This window comes from Arvicanthis niloticus, chromosome 3 (assembly GCF_011762505.2).
Source record: "Arvicanthis niloticus isolate mArvNil1 chromosome 3, mArvNil1.pat.X, whole genome shotgun sequence".
In the NCBI taxonomy this organism is placed as follows: Eukaryota; Metazoa; Chordata; class Mammalia; order Rodentia; family Muridae; genus Arvicanthis; species Arvicanthis niloticus.
In genome coordinates, this window is record NC_047660.1 from 134,502,031 (window position 1) to 134,517,663 (window position 15,633).

The 15,633-nt window shown below is 40.2% G+C and overlaps 1 protein-coding gene across 4 annotated transcripts in view; it reads right to left on the reverse strand.

The window, feature by feature from the left end:
• Nucleotides 1–5: 5 nt before the first annotated feature.
• The window catches only part of Pms1 (PMS1 homolog 1, mismatch repair system component), a 95,016-nt gene continuing 79,388 nt past the window's right edge, over nucleotides 6–15,633 (reverse strand). For 3 of the 4 annotated variants that reach the window (XM_034498848.2, XM_076931944.1, XM_076931946.1), the window contains 4 exons: nucleotides 8,482–8,970; nucleotides 6,345–6,475; nucleotides 3,534–3,694; nucleotides 6–313 (listed from right to left, as the gene is read on the reverse strand). In XM_034498848.2, coding sequence (XP_034354739.1) covers nucleotides 149–313; nucleotides 3,534–3,694; nucleotides 6,345–6,475; nucleotides 8,482–8,970 — 946 coding nt within the window. In that variant the 3' untranslated portion in view covers nucleotides 6–148. Of the gene's footprint in view, nucleotides 353–3,533; nucleotides 3,695–6,344; nucleotides 6,476–8,481; nucleotides 8,971–15,633 lie in introns of all 4 variants that reach the window. The other variant, XM_076931943.1, reaches the window with a different exon arrangement.

Here is a 15,633-nt window from a genome sequence, read left to right on the forward strand (position 1 = left end):
AACTCTATAGTCCACATTATTTATTTATACATATTTTACAACTTTAAAAACCTTTCCCAGTATACAAATAATCATTTTGATACATGATAGTACAAAGGCGGTTTAAGAACCACATCAATTTCCATAGTAACTAATGTCATAAGCTTAATCATGAAGTTCCTGGAAGATGGGTCAAATGATGAAAAAAGGGTCGACCATGCACACACCCTTTGATTTCTTTTCCGAACTGGTGCTTCATTCTATAGATAAGATCTTGGACATCCTCTTGTGGTAAGTACATGGGTAGCTGTCTAGATAGACGGACGGCTTCTCCCTATGAAAAGAAAAGCCACGTATTTCATCCTGATAGACCCTGAAGAAGAAACATCTCATTTACTCAACAGCTATTTATTAAGCACATTCATGTGCAACAATGCTGCACATTCTGGAGACAGAGTCAGGGCAACAGAACAGAAGAGCTTCTCGTGGAATTTACATTTCAATGCAGAAAAACAAAACCTGGATTCCACAAAAACACTGTGAATACCTAACACACACAACTAACTGGGCAAGAGCAGGAGTTGTGTAAATGGGAAGGCTTGCTCAAAGAGATGACATTTAGGTTTTCAATTACCATGTAAATGTCCTGAGCAACATAAAGCTTCAGAGACTAACATTCTGTATGGATGTGGTGCTACAGAGAAAGAGACAAGATAAGGAAGTTAAGCAGGAACCAGGTCATCAACTAGGACATGGACAGACTAAAATTAGAATACACAGGGAAGTAGAGACGAAAACAAACAGAAAAACAAATAAAGCCTTCCAAGTGCTTCATGTCATACAACAGTGTGGCTGTGGTGTGAAACAGGCTTTGAGGCCGATGGTCACTGTGGTACAGGTGAGGGCTGAGTTGCGGTGGAAGGTCTGCCTTTGCCGTATTTGGTAAATTGACTGTAAGAGCTGCAGATCAAAGGGAATGTCCTCTGTTTTCTGATGCAGGAAGAGGGGTTTGGGGAATAAGGATTATAAACAAGACCAGTTTCTTTTAGCATAAAGAAAAATCTTGCGAGCTCAGGGTTCTTCCATTTTAACATCACTCTCTTTAGCCACAGGTCTATCACCTTTTCAGCCATTCCAGCTCTTTATTCCAACAGAATCTGGTTTTCCTTCACTCTGACCTTTAACCTCTCCTTCCTCTCAGACTCACAAGCCTCCCTGGCATATCTTTCCTTTATTGAGGTTGATCGTGAATGAGCTATCAAGAATCCAGTAATAGGGCTGATTTAGCAACAGTTTCTGGAGTACAAAGTGTTCACGTTTCTCTCCCTGACCCTTGTTAATCCTGAGCTGTGGGCAAACTCTATGCTAGACAATACTAGAATCAAACAACTGTCTTGGAGTTACCCAATAAAAATGTCAGGTCTTAAGAGCCCTCAGTGACACCTAGAGATTGTCTTGTTCCTCAGGGACTGTCCTGTCTTTTATTATAACTACGTACTTGGTTTCATATCTGTTATGGTACTCAAATGCCCAAAGCTTCCCTACCCCTCGACTTACAGCAGACAACTTCTCTTCTTTTATCACATACATAAACCAGATACATCTTCTCATTTACCTAAAAATGTTTCCTTTTAGCTAGACTTGACAGTGTACGGAAAGGCTGCTGTGAGTCTGGGCTACATAGTGAGGTCTTATCTCAAAACAACAACAACAAAAAATCACTAAAACAAAACAAAAACCAAAGAAAAATTACTTTTCACTCTTGGTTCAGAGACCATTATGTTTCTCCTTTCAAAACTATCTCTGTCAGGCTGGAACATTTACCCAGCTTTTCCAAGCTGTTGGGGGCCGACTTTTAGCAGAAAGCGGCTATCAGCTTTGCAGCCATCTTGAGCCATATACCCTGACATGAGACTTGGATTACAATAGCCTACAACAGCTGAGCACACTCCGATAATCTTGGTTTAGATACCTTGAGATTAAAGGTGCGTGAGATTAAAGGTGTGTGACTTAAGAGTATGACTTAGAAGTATAGAGATTAGAGTTAGAGACAAGACCTAAGGGCATGATTAAAGGTGTAACTTAGAGGCGTGGCTTAGAAGTAAGACATATAAAAGGCAGAGACAGAACAGATCAGAATCAGACTGAGATCAGACGAATCAGACACATCAGACATTAGGTAGAGTCTGCCCTCACCCTCGCTCTTGCTGAACCCCGACCGCAGACCGGAGCGGCAGCTTGGGCCAGGATACAGTGGCCGCCCAAGCGTGGGTTGGCCCAGGCCTCAACATTTTGCCTGGGCTGCGATGTTTTTTGGCCGCCCCAATGTGGGGCTAGTGTGGACCCCAACACCAAGCAGGGCTTGTCTGTGTAGCCCTGGCTATCTTAGGACTCACTAGGTAGACCAGGCTGGCCTCTAACTCACAGATTGCCCCGCTTTTGTCTCTGTCTGATTGTTTTTAACTTCTCCATAACAACCATGCCTAGTTACTCTAGCCTGGAACACATTAGCAAAAGCATTTCAGTTCATTCTCAACTGCTTTTTTTCCCCTCTCCATTACGTCTAAAACCTTTCTTGACCACATGTTTTTTGCTCTTAAGAAAGATGTCTCTGGAGTTCCTTGAAACTATCACTGTTGAACTGTGCTGGAAACAGGCTGGGAATTTCCACAAAACAAAGCTCCTAAGGGGTTCTAAGCACCACTGAATCCACCAAATCCATTCTCCAGAGTCGGGTGGCAGCATGCTTGCTATCTAAATGCCATGAACAAAAAACCCACTTAATACAGAAGAAAACAAAGTCCATGTCTGTTTTGAGAATGACAGCAGTAGACCTTACTGAGACACTCAGAACTTCAGCAATAAAAATAGTAGAGGTTGTTTCTCTAGACTTACGCTACACTTGCTGGGCTTCGGAAACTTCCTTAGCCCACTCCATTTAGATTTTTATTTTTTGAGACAAGTATATAGTCCTGGCTGGCAGTAAATCCTCCTGCCTCAGTCTTCTGCAACTGAGCTTCCTCTACTCCCTAACGTAGATCTCGTCCTTCTGAAGTGCTTAAGGATTCAAGTCAGCTTAAAATGTTTTAGATAAACAATATGGCATAAAAGTTGAACAATTTGGAAACCATTCTGAACTTACTTATGGAATTAAAAAAACAGAATGTTTCATAAGTAATCTCAATATGGGTCTAAAAACTGTATGACAAGGATCTCTGATGATGGTTCTAAGTCTACATTGTGAAATGTTTTATTGAGTCTTTTAAAATAACGTTTTCTTCTTGAAAACTAACATTTTAGAAACTATTCTTTTAGCCACTTACTACTGGGGTAGGTGGGTGAAGCAGCCTTTAATCCTAGAGGATTAAAGACAGAAGGCAGAGACAGGCAGGTCTCTGTGATTTCAGGGCCAGCCTGGTCCACAGAGTGAGTTCCAGCTAGCCAGTGCTATGTAGTGAGACCCTGTCTGAAAACAAAACAAAATAAAACCAAAGTTTTCTATTTGAAAAGGGGCTGTAAAATTTAGGCAGGTCATGTGATTCAGTGAGGCATACCTCCAGATAATTTATCACTTTTCGAGGTCTACATTCATAAAGCTCCTTTGCATTTTTGTTTATTATAGCATTAAGAATTTCCTTTAAATCCATTATTCCATAGAATGGGAGACACTTAGCCATTCCTTCTATTTCCAAGTAGTTCTCAGCACTGGAAACTCCTGAGAGAAAAAACAAAAATACACATGCAGAGGCATAATTATGTTAGCTAAAATTATATTCCAGAACATGTCCCCTGGAAACAAGTATCACTGTTGGAACACTTAGTGAACCTGCATCAGAATTTAATACATCAGGATAAAGTTCTGTTCCTTCATGGAGAGTACAAATAACCGCTTCCCAGAAGACTTCACATTAAGTCATAGGTGCTCACTGACACATGTGCTTCCTATAATTGAATTTAATCTCACTTCCTACTGATCTGTTTCTCACATTTGCTCAGAACATTTACTTTGGAGAGAAAATGAAGTCCCATGATATTTATTAAAATCAAAACGGTTTAAGCATTTTATCAACTGCTGTACTTCAAATTCTAGCCCACTGGTCTAATATTTAACTTAAAGACCTCAATTATTTTAACTTACTATGAATAAAAATAGACACTCTTACCTTGTTATTATAAACTTTCAGGAAAAAATGCTAGCATTTATTCAACGACTCAACTAAGAAAATGCTTAATATTGGTGTTATTTATTAAGTTATTTTAGGGTAACTCAGTTGGTCGGAAATCCCTAAAAGTATACATTCCGAAGCACTGCCTTGGACATTAAGGGGCAGAATGTGCTTCTTCCACTTGTATAACAGTACCTTTAATACTGGAATCAATATCATGTGGCTTAGAAGGAAGGAGTCCAATCTTTGATTAATAGCTGTTGGTAAACTAATACAAATTGAAGCATTTCAGATCTCGGGACTGGAATGGTCTACCCTCTAACACAACCTCAGTTTTGGCCCAGTTTAAAGACCAAATAGTAGGAAAGTAATGTTCTTCCCAGGAAATGACTGAGGAAAGATGAGCTGATACATCATCAAGCACCAGATGAGCTGCAGAGTTCAATAGGGAGGGGGATATGAGTTAGAGCACACAGGGACCTCAAGTGGGACCCTAAACCATGTAAGGAAGGAAAGCAGGATGCAGCAGGCTATGGTCCATCCTTTTAACATTTATACAGATGTTAAGAAAGGCACCTTTCATCAATTCAAACTACAGAACGAAATAAAGAATAATGTCACACACATGCACACATGTATACCCCACCCCCAGGGTCCATATTTAAATTTTTCTAATTAAAAGACACCAGAGGCCTCAAGGAAAAGATCTATATGAAGACTAGAAGAAATGACTGGAAATTAGTTCAGGTCTGAAAGGGGGGGCTGGAGGATGGGCAGAGTCCTAAGGCTTATTGGTTGTTTGTTTTGTATATAGGGACGAGATTGTTTTAAATTCACGATATATACCAGACTACCCCAGACACGTGGCACTTTTCTCATATTGGCTCCTCAAGGTGTGGTAACAAGCACGTGTCACCATGTCCAGCTTTGCCGCTGACTGATGTTATTCAATATTTCCACTTACTCTGTGAAGTTAATATACCAACTTTACGAGGGGGCATACAATAAATTCCTTAGACTCCTGAGTCAGGCTGTGTGGGTTCCAAACTTGGATCGAACACTGACTGTCCTCTGGAGCAAACTTAACTTTTTCTGCTTCACTTTTCTCATCTGTAAGATGGAGACTGTGATACAAGCTACGTTGGAGGCTGTAAGGAGGTTGATATGTTGATTCTTCAAAGGGTACTCTGTATATAATGGTTACTCAGAATCTATTAGTAGTTGTTAATGAACAAACTGAGAAATCTGTGATCTGGACGTGCAATCTCCGTCTCAAGTGTAACAGCTGAAACCACGGAGGTAAGGCATTTATGGGAAACTGAGAAAATTCAAGAAAATTTGAAGTCTGGAACACTGAAACATTTTTTCTCAGATATACAGCTCTGTACTTCTTATTTTCTTTCTAAAAATTGTTTGTTTATTTATTTATTTATTTAATTTATTATTGTATGGATATTTTATCTGCATGCATGCCAGTGCACCCTCTGAAGGGGGAACAGAACAGGTTGTTGGATCCCCTGGAACCAGAGTTAAAGGTATTTGTGAGTTGCTCTGTGGATCCTCTGGAAGAACAGCCAGTGCTTTTAACTGCTAAGCCATCTCTCTGCTCCCACTTACTGCCTTCTGTGCCTCTGGAAAAGCATTCTTTTAAAAATGCTTTCCTACATTTGTGTATAACAATTTAGGCACTGGAGTCTTTCCACATGGTGCCTGTGGCATTGGTCACAACAAAAAGGGGAAGAAACAGCCACGCTAGACTAGGGAGCTAGGGCAGTATGGAAACTAAAAAAGACCAAGAAGACCAGCAAAGAAAACTGGACTCCCTGAGGCAGGCACAGTCTTTTCAATCTATCTGGTATAGTTCAGACATCCACGGGAGACTGCTGATGTTCTGTGTCACCTGGCAAAAGAGGCAAAGCTGTTAAACAGCATAAGAGATGGTCATTTTCATCAGACCACTCCATTATCCCACATATCTGCTTTATCATCAGAGTCTGATTAGCTAAGTTACACAAGAAGGCATGGGTTGCCATGTCAAAGGTAACAGAAAGTACAGTGATCACCTGAGCACCTTTCAGAAGAAAGCCCACATCTGCAGAGCTGATTAGCTGATCTGCAGAGTCTTTTAGTAAAATGAAAATACCTGAGCTCTGAGAGCCAGATGTAGCTCTTGTGTCAGAAAAGCCACATTATTGTTACCTGGTGTCAATCTGATCTTGAAGCCATTTGCTGTGAGACGAGGGTCACACAGGTAAGCTGATCCACTGCATCTTGCCTCAACTGTGGACATTTTATGTAAGACATCTAAATAATGAGAACCGTTTAAAAGACTGAAAAAGAAAGAAATTATGGTTCTTTAAGTTACTAAATATTCAGATTGAAACAAGAAAGTTTATCGAAGCCCTGCATTCTGTTAGTATTGCATAAGAGGCCCTCTGTAGAGCTTGCACAGAAAGGAGGACAGACCTAAAGGGCAATTTGTCTAAAATGTTAAAACATCAAAGAGAACTGTAAAAAGTTGTTTTTTAAATATAACACAAATTAAAACTTGATCCACAATGAATAGCTATCTATGCCTTTCAAGCAGCTATCACAAATGAAAAACACACACTCCATCAACAAGCTACTCAAGTGGCTAAATTCAAAATCAAATGGTACTCAATGCTTCTTCAACAGCCACAAGGTTAAATATAAGATTGTTCTTCCAAAATTGAAAAAAATTTTCTGTGCAAACCTTGGGAGAGATTCCTTTAGTACAATGCAAACAGCATGTTTGACAAAGGGGCCTCAGAATAATCATTACAGAAGAGAGCCTATCTAGCTGATGAGATGAGAACCAATCCTATGCAAAGGGAACTTGGGTGCCTAGCACAGTAGAGAATCAGCTTAGGCACACAACATGCTGTGGGATGATGCTGTGGGATGATGCTGTGGGATGATGCTGTGGGATGATGCTGTGGGATGATGCTGTGGGATGATGCTGTGGAATGATGCTGTGGGATGATGCTGTGGGATGATGCTGTGGGATGATGCTGTGGGATGATGCTGTGGGATGATGCTGTGGGATGATGCTGTGGGATGATGCTGTGGGATGATGCTGTGGAATGATGCTGTGGGATGATGCTGTGGGATGATGCTGTGGGATGATGCTGTGGGATGATGCTGTGGGATGATGCTGTGGGATGATGCTGTGGGATGATGCTGTGGGATGATGCTGTGGGATGATGCTGTGGGATGATGCTGTGGGATGATGCTGTGGAATGATGCTGTGGGATGATGCTGTGGGATGATGCTGTGGGATGATGCTGTGGGATGATGCTGTGGGATGATGCTGTGGGATGATGCTGTGGGATGATGCTGTGGGATGATGCTGTGGGATGATGCTGTGGGATGATGCTGTGGGATGATGCTGTGGAATGATGCTGTGGGATGATGCTGTGGGATGATGCTGTGGAATGATGCTGTGGGATGATGCTGTGGGATGATGCTGTGGGATGATGCTGTGGGATGATGCTGTGGGATGATGCTGTGGGATGATGCTGTGGGATGATGCTGTGGGATGATGCTGTGGGATGATGCTGTGGGATGATGCTGTGGGATGATGCTGTGGGATGATGCAGGATCTGGTTACAGCTCCATTCCTCTTTTGATGTTGGCTCAGAATGGGAAAGACTCCACTGACTGTGATATCACAGAAAATGCACTGGCTGTATGTCTAGCTCATCTGGAATCAATCTAAAAGCTTGTGGTAAGGTTGACAGGGAGACACCACAGGTAAGCAGTCTGCATTAGAGTCCTGGATATGTGGCTTACTTACTGCTTCTGTAAGCACACCAAAAACAACTTTTCTGAGTTGGTGATTACCTTACAATCTAACCATTTCTGTGAGTATACGAAAGGATTAAGCATAAGAATTACTCTCATACACTTTAATGAATGAAAGAAAACATTCATGTATACACTTATATATGGGCAGAAACAGGATGGAGCAAAGAATCTTGGTAAAGGCTGCTAAAGGCATTCACGATATAATTTGACTGAAGAGTATGTTTGACAGTGTCAGAGCAGTGTACTATCAATAAAAAGCACAGCACTCCAGCTTCCAGTCACCACAGAGAAGTCATGAAGGTACAGGAAAAAGGAGCTTGGGATTTACTGAGGGGAGGAAGGAGCACTCAGAGCCTTCTAACATTATTGATAAGCCACTAACAGCATCATCAGAATTTAGAAAAACTTCCTCGAAATATTCCTTCAAATAAGTATCATTATGCCTAGAAAATCTTCAACTTTTAACATTAAACATTACGAGTTTAAAAACTCTCTTGCGTCACCGTACCTCTCTGTTAATATAATTGGCTTTTCCAATGGTTCTGCAAGGAGTTTATGATTCTCAAGAAGTCTTTTAAATATCAGGGCTTCCTCCACTCTGTACGGGTTCAGTAACATGACATCTGCTCTGGATGTGACCAGCCATGCATCAGGAAACTTGAGACTGTGGATCAAGCAAATCTCATCCTTCTCCTCTAAGTCAACTTCCTTTTGTTTCTTAAAGTTCGCTTTTAAGTTTTCCATAGAAAATGGAATCTCTGTTATTTTAATATTTTCACTCTTCTTCTTCTTCTTTTCATTCTGGGACTGAAAGAGCTCATCAAGTTTTGACTGATTAGATGAGTCTTTCACCTTATGTTTCTGTGTCCAGCCCCATGCACCCGTGGCCCTTAACTTTTTCCTGTTGTCTTTTAATGGTACTTGTGTCTCTTGTTCAATAGCTTTCTTCATCTGGTTATTGTATCGTTCCAAGTCTTTTTTAGCCTTTTCCTCATATCTAAGAACAGAGATAAGACAGAACTAGTGAGTTCATAATAAAAACATAATAACATAATAATCACCTAAAGTAAATTTTAACAATAACAAGTTTTCATTCAGTAATAGTAATGAAATATGTATTGGAGTGACCCTCCTGTGTGCTTATGATAAATTCCAAACTGAGCACAGAAAATGGCCCCTGAAAAGCAGTCAAAAGCAAATGGGAAAGGACTTGTATTTGGATCCATGAAGCTCTGACCCAGCATTAGCAGGTGGGAGCTGCAGGAATTAGCTAGGAGATGGCACTTAGTAGCCTGTATCATCAGAATACACATCCTTGCTTTCAGAACAACTTGAAATCAAGAGAAAATGCCATGTGTGAGAGTCCTCAGGAAGACATTAAAACACTAATGAACTGAACAGAGTTTCCACTGCTTCTAGTGTAGAAAAAACAGAGCCTGGTGTCTGAGTTACATGTGGGGCTTGGTAAACATCTTGGGCTTTAATTTAAAACTTGAAGAACACCATGTGTTAGGAAGAAAACTCTTACACCCTAGAACTGAGTAAATCTCCCCATAACTCAGTGTAACACAAACTCCCACAAGCTCAAAGGCATCTTAAATAAAAATGAACACTTTCCAGAAAGGAACAGATATCACTCACAATGTCCACCGCACAACTGAAACTCACCACTCAAGCAACAAAACAGAGTGAGAGTCATGGCCAAGAAGAAGAGATCAGGAAAAGACCCCTTCATCATGAGTCAGATTTATAATTAATAAAAGGTTTTGTATAAATGTTTCAGGACTCTAGATAAGCAATAGAAAGAGAAATAGGAGGGGCTAAAGGGGAGGCTCCAGTGAGGAGTGGAATTTATGTGTATACAAATAAGTGGGAAGTCTAGAATTAAACAGCAGGGCAGAAAGCAATTGTCACTGTGTAGATTTAGTTATAGACCAGAGATGGAATCAACAAAAGGGCCAGTGAACCTGAAGGCAGAGCTACAGCAATGACCACTGTGAGCAAGAAAGAAAATGGACCTGTGCATACTGAAGCAGACAGGGGCTATGCCCAAACATCTCAACATATCAAGCATTTAATGATGACCCAACCTGTTGAATTATAACACCTTAAAGATCCAAGAAGCAAGTCCAGGCAGGAATGATGCAAACAAACCCTGCCAGATATACCAGAAGCAAACTGTGAACTGAAGGTGAATCCCCAAATCAGTGAGAAGAAAAAAAAAAAAAAAAAAAAAAAAAAAAAAAAAAAAAAAAAAAAAAAAAAAAAAAAAAAAAAAAAAAAAAAAAAAAAAAAAAAAAAACCCGACAATGCAATGCCTGCTGAATATCCAGCCTTTAAGTGGCAAGAAAGCCCACAATTCACATCTACCAACCATAAATATCCTTTAAAGGAAAGATTAAAGAAATGCCTTCAGATAAAATAAGTTTTCTGCTAACCTGGCTGCACTCTCAAAGAACAATATAAGCACAAAAGCAATTATACCTGTGGGCCTTTAGTTTTTATGTGAGACTCTGTTAACTTTACCTAAGTTTGACAAGAGGGTGCCTGATGTATTAAGTAACGCAAACACTAATATAAATTAGATGTTAAAATATATTCACTTAAACCTTGAGTACCTCTGCAAGTGCTCCACGAGAAGACAGGGGCAGACACAGGCAGAAGGGCCTCTCTAATCCTAATAATGTCAATGATTATATTACACAGACCAAATCTTCAAACTAAAGGACAGAATACCCAACATCATGGGCTTCTAAGAGTTGCACTTTTATAATAATACAGAGGTATAAAAGAATGGGAAAATGTATATGCACTATACAAACAGAATGCAAGAAAACAAGAGACTGACAACATTAAATGAAACAATCAAAATGTTAAACTGTCAGAGATACGGGGCTGTTAGACAGCTTAACACTCATATGTGTGTGCACTTAGAAACAGAGCATTCAATATCAAGAGATTTGAAGAAAAATCTGAAGCAAAACCCAGAGATTTCAAGCAAAATCTCAGCCTAAAAACAGAAATAAAGTTAGAAGACACTGATGCCTTTCTCCTCAGTGGCACAATCAGATTACAAACTGTAAGTAAAATGACAGATCTTAGCAACATTGCCAACCACTTTCACTTAAACAGGAATTCTGATTTTCTATATGTGAACGTGGATCATTCAACAGGACAGGAAATATGAGAAGCCAAGTTCTCAATACATGCCAAAGGCGAGTGGAAACTAACTTATTTTCTGTCTGTGTTAAACCAGAACCCAAGTTTATTCATAAATGCCTTAAATGTTTGAAAACTAACTTAACAGTGCTCACACTAGCCTCAGTATGCATCTACCAAGTAGAGGTTGAATTAACAAATCTTATTGTGCTTATAAAATTAAACATTATTGCTTGAAATGATGTGCCTTGAAAATATTGTTACAAGTCAGATGCAGTGTATAGTTTTATTCATTTGAAGTTTAAATACTAGCAAAACCAAGGTAATATAACAAAACCAAAATAGTGCCTGCTATGGAGGGAGCAGGAATGATCGGCAGGGAGGATGGAAACGTCTGCTTTCATTGTGGTACTCTTCACACTGAACTACAGGGCCAGGACGTCTGCATTCTACTGCAGGTAAACTTTACCCAGTTTAAAGAATGACTTAAGAAAGTGTTGGCGAGCCAGACACAGCAGTATATGCCCTCGGTCCCAGCACTTGGAAGGTGGAGGAGGAAGGAAAACCACAAACTCAAGGCCAGAGTGTTCTACAAAGCTATTTCATTTCAAGATGAAATAAAAAATGAAAACAGAACATAATATTTAACAAGACATGGAGTTGAAAATGTAGCCATTTAATCCATCAGAGTTGATGTTAATTTTCTTTTCCTATTTTCATTTAAAGTCATCAGTTGATACATAAATTCTAATAAATCAAACATATTCAAACTGTAACTGTATAAAGCAATGGGTATTTCAATTTTATAGTGGGTAAAAAAACTTACAGGGCTTTTCTTCTTTCTTAGTAACAAAAGGAGTAAAAGAAGGCTCCGAGAGCCACAGAGAGTCCAGCGGAGTGCCATGTCAAGCACACTGTGAGAGGCTCTGAGATCCCTGGGTTCCATACTCAGGCTCAGCTGAGGCTGGTTCTGCTAAGCAGCTTTAGGCTGACCTGCTGCAGGAGAGCTGGACTGCTGCTGTGCTCACCTGGGGACGCAGTGCCCGACAGACCCCAGACAGAGCCTGAGGGGCTGCTTGCCATGGCTCTGCTGCTCAGAGTCCACGGAAGCATAGTGCAAATTATTTCTTCTGTCCCTCAGGGTACTCATTTATAATATGTGGGCAATTTACATGCACTCATAGCTCTGCTATGAGGAATGAGTTGTTTGGTACACTGAAAATGGTGATGTTTACTCTAAGTTTCTATCAAGAAACCCAAATCCTGGCTGGGGATGTACTTAGTGGCAGTGTATATGCTGAAGACACACACACACACACACACACACACACACACACACACACACACACACACACACACGACTCTGCTCCCAAATAAAGAAGTGCTACATGTTAGTTGAATAAGATTTCAGTAAAGATCTGCTTCATTATAAGCTAGATAAACATTAGTCATCCTTTGCTTGTCATATTCATATTTTTGAAAGTTATTTTCTTCCACTTTTTCCTAAAACAGGAACATATGGGTTAGTTATACAAAACACATGTCTTTAATAGTTTACTTTCACAGGCACTAGAAATAAGTATATTTTTAGCTCTTAGACATCAGAACTCCAGACTTTTCCTATGGGGTGGAAAATGAGTTCAAGATAAAGGTCATTTTTGTAATTAATTATAACGTGCAAATTTTCACATATGGTACTAATCTTTTGATTTATTCAAGAAGTCAATTTAATTAGTTCCTTGGGAAACATAAAAAAGTTATGTCCAAAATAATACTAGGTAAATGTTAAGTAAGAACAGATGTTACCTTTGTATTTAATGTCATTAAGGGACTTAGCAACTTAACTGGAAAGTATTCACCCTGATTTGACTAAGCAGTCAGTCAAAGGATGTTTCTGAGACTAAAGGCTATATTTAATTATAAAGTTTATTTAACATTTTCAGTAACATCTAAGTTGCAACATTAGTTATTTTAAGTAGGAATATATTTATGTATTGCAAATGAAAGCTCAAATTAACACCAACTGACTGAAGGGTCCCTCTCCCCAGTGGCAGAGAGGTACATGGCTCACACCTGGATTCTGATCCTCTACAGTAAAGGAGAGAAAAACAAGAGGTCATAAAAATCAGAAAAGACCTAAATATTCCCTGTCTGACTTTCTCAGCAGGGAATGAGGTTCTGACTAATCCTGGGGCTTGCAGAACTACCCTCAACCTGGCCACCACCCCTTTCCCATCTTTCTTCATCATACTCTTCCATTCTGCCCATGTCATAGTGTCTTCCATGGAAATACCATGTTCCTTCTCCTGTGATAATTCCCTAAAAACTTTCTGGCTTTATATAAGGAAGCAATTTTCTGTACTGTATATCAGACAACTGCTAAGTGTTTTCAAAACTCTCCATATTGCCCTTATGTGAAAAGGTACCAATTCTATGATGAAGGCCATAGATGGCAACTAAGAGAGACCCACAACGGGACAATGTGCAGGGAGTGAGACTTTGGAGGACTCGGTCCTAGATGGGATGTCTATGTGGATGAGACCTAAAGGTAGTCTGAGCCAGAGGTGATGGATGACTCTAGGATAACAGCATCTTCCAGACACAGCAGGACTGATACACACATGAATTCAGAGACTGTGGCAGAATGCACAGGGCCTGCGCAGGTTCAAGACAGATGGGGTCCCAGCACTGAGAGGGTGTCATGGACATAGTTGCTTATTCTTAACCAAAAAGCTATCTCTAATTGACATCTGCTTGCAAAGGGGAAAAAAAAATCAGTTTTCTCCAACGGTGTCCCGCTGTGTATATATTAAACCACACTTCCGGCAGACCCCATGCCCAGCCGTAGATGGCCAACACAAAACCATCTCAAGGATATTTTTGTAGATTGGGTATTTTTTGATCTTGTTTTTTCTGTGTGTATATTTTGGGTTTTGGTTTTGTGTTTTTGTGACGTATGTATGTGTTTCTTGATTCTTTGTATTTTAAAGAGAGTACAGCAAGAGTTGGAGAGAACGAGAGCAGAGAGTGCAAGACTGAGAGAGAGGGAGAAAGGAGGCGTGTGAGGCTGGGTGGGGAGGGAGGGAGGGGCGGGAAAGGGGAAACCATCATCAGAATAAACTGTATAAAATATTTTTCAGTTAAAAAAATTCATAAAATTCTGTGATTGCTACATGACAAACTGTACACTATACTATTTATGAATAGAAAATTTATATTATTTTTAACTGAAATGACCAGCCAGAATACAGGCCAACCTTAACAAGTTATTTCCTAAATGAAGGAAGGAATAAGAAGGAGAAAAGAAATGCCAAAGTGAACTAGAGCACTGCAGAAGGGGCGGATCCTTGCTCCCAGGATGGAAGAGAGGGTGGGCCTCAGAGAGGAGAGCCAGTGCTCTGTCCTTTGTACTACCATGGATGGCTGCCTCTCCTGGGACCATCAGTCAGTAGCTCTGTGACAGTGGGGACGTGTGGAAGGCATGCAGGTGCTCTGCCACTGAGCTGCATACTACATCTACTCGTGTACCATATCTATTCTTTGCAGAACCGAGGAGTATAAGAAACTTCAAAATAAAAGCTGGAGGCGAGCTGACAGGCATGAAGTCGATCCAGTGGATCACGGTCTAAGGAGCCCTGGCCTTGAAGCCTAAACATTTTTTTTTTTTTTTCAAAAAAGCATTTTGTGTGTCTGATTCTCAGAGATCAGTACTTTCTTGGTGCATTTCGGTTTCTGATATCCAAGTCAACTGAAGTGACTTAGAGCAAATAAAAACTGCCATTTATAACATGAACAGCTTAGAAATCCCCATTACGCTAACAGAGAAACCACTCTCTGCATGTTGGACATGACCCCGAGCTCTAACAGACACCGCACAACCACGACAGTGAGAGGCCACCACACACCTTTACTGACGGCCAGCAGAGAATGCTATCCGCGGGTCCCACGTGTAGTTTCTGAGGTCTGCTCTAAATGCATTCCATAACAATACTAACAAAAACTTTAGATGACGTTTAGTAACCATAACTAATAATCTGAGGATCTGGGACGCAGGAGGCAAGATAATGATAACTAACCCTCCCCACAAGGCAGCAGTAGAAAGTGCTGCTGCAAGGCTGACAAAATCATTTCCCTCCTGAGTCTACATTTCCCCCAAGTTCATGGAAGCTGGAAGCATCTTTTCTTTCTGTTCTCAGAACTTGACACATAAGAGTTACACACACTTATGGAGTATCAAAGATTCACTTATCTTTATAATTGTATTGTCTATGTAAATCTTAAAACAACTGTAGTAGTGTGAACCTTATTTGTATAATAATTCAAAATAAGATTCTAAAAATTGGACATTTATGAAATAATTAGCAGTTTGAACACTGGCTATCTCATGTACCAAGTCCAGTCCTTAAAAAAGTTATGAGGGGCTAGAGAGATGGCTCCATAGTTAAGAACACCAACTGCTCTTCCAAAGAACCTGGGCTCAATTCTATGAGCACCCATATAC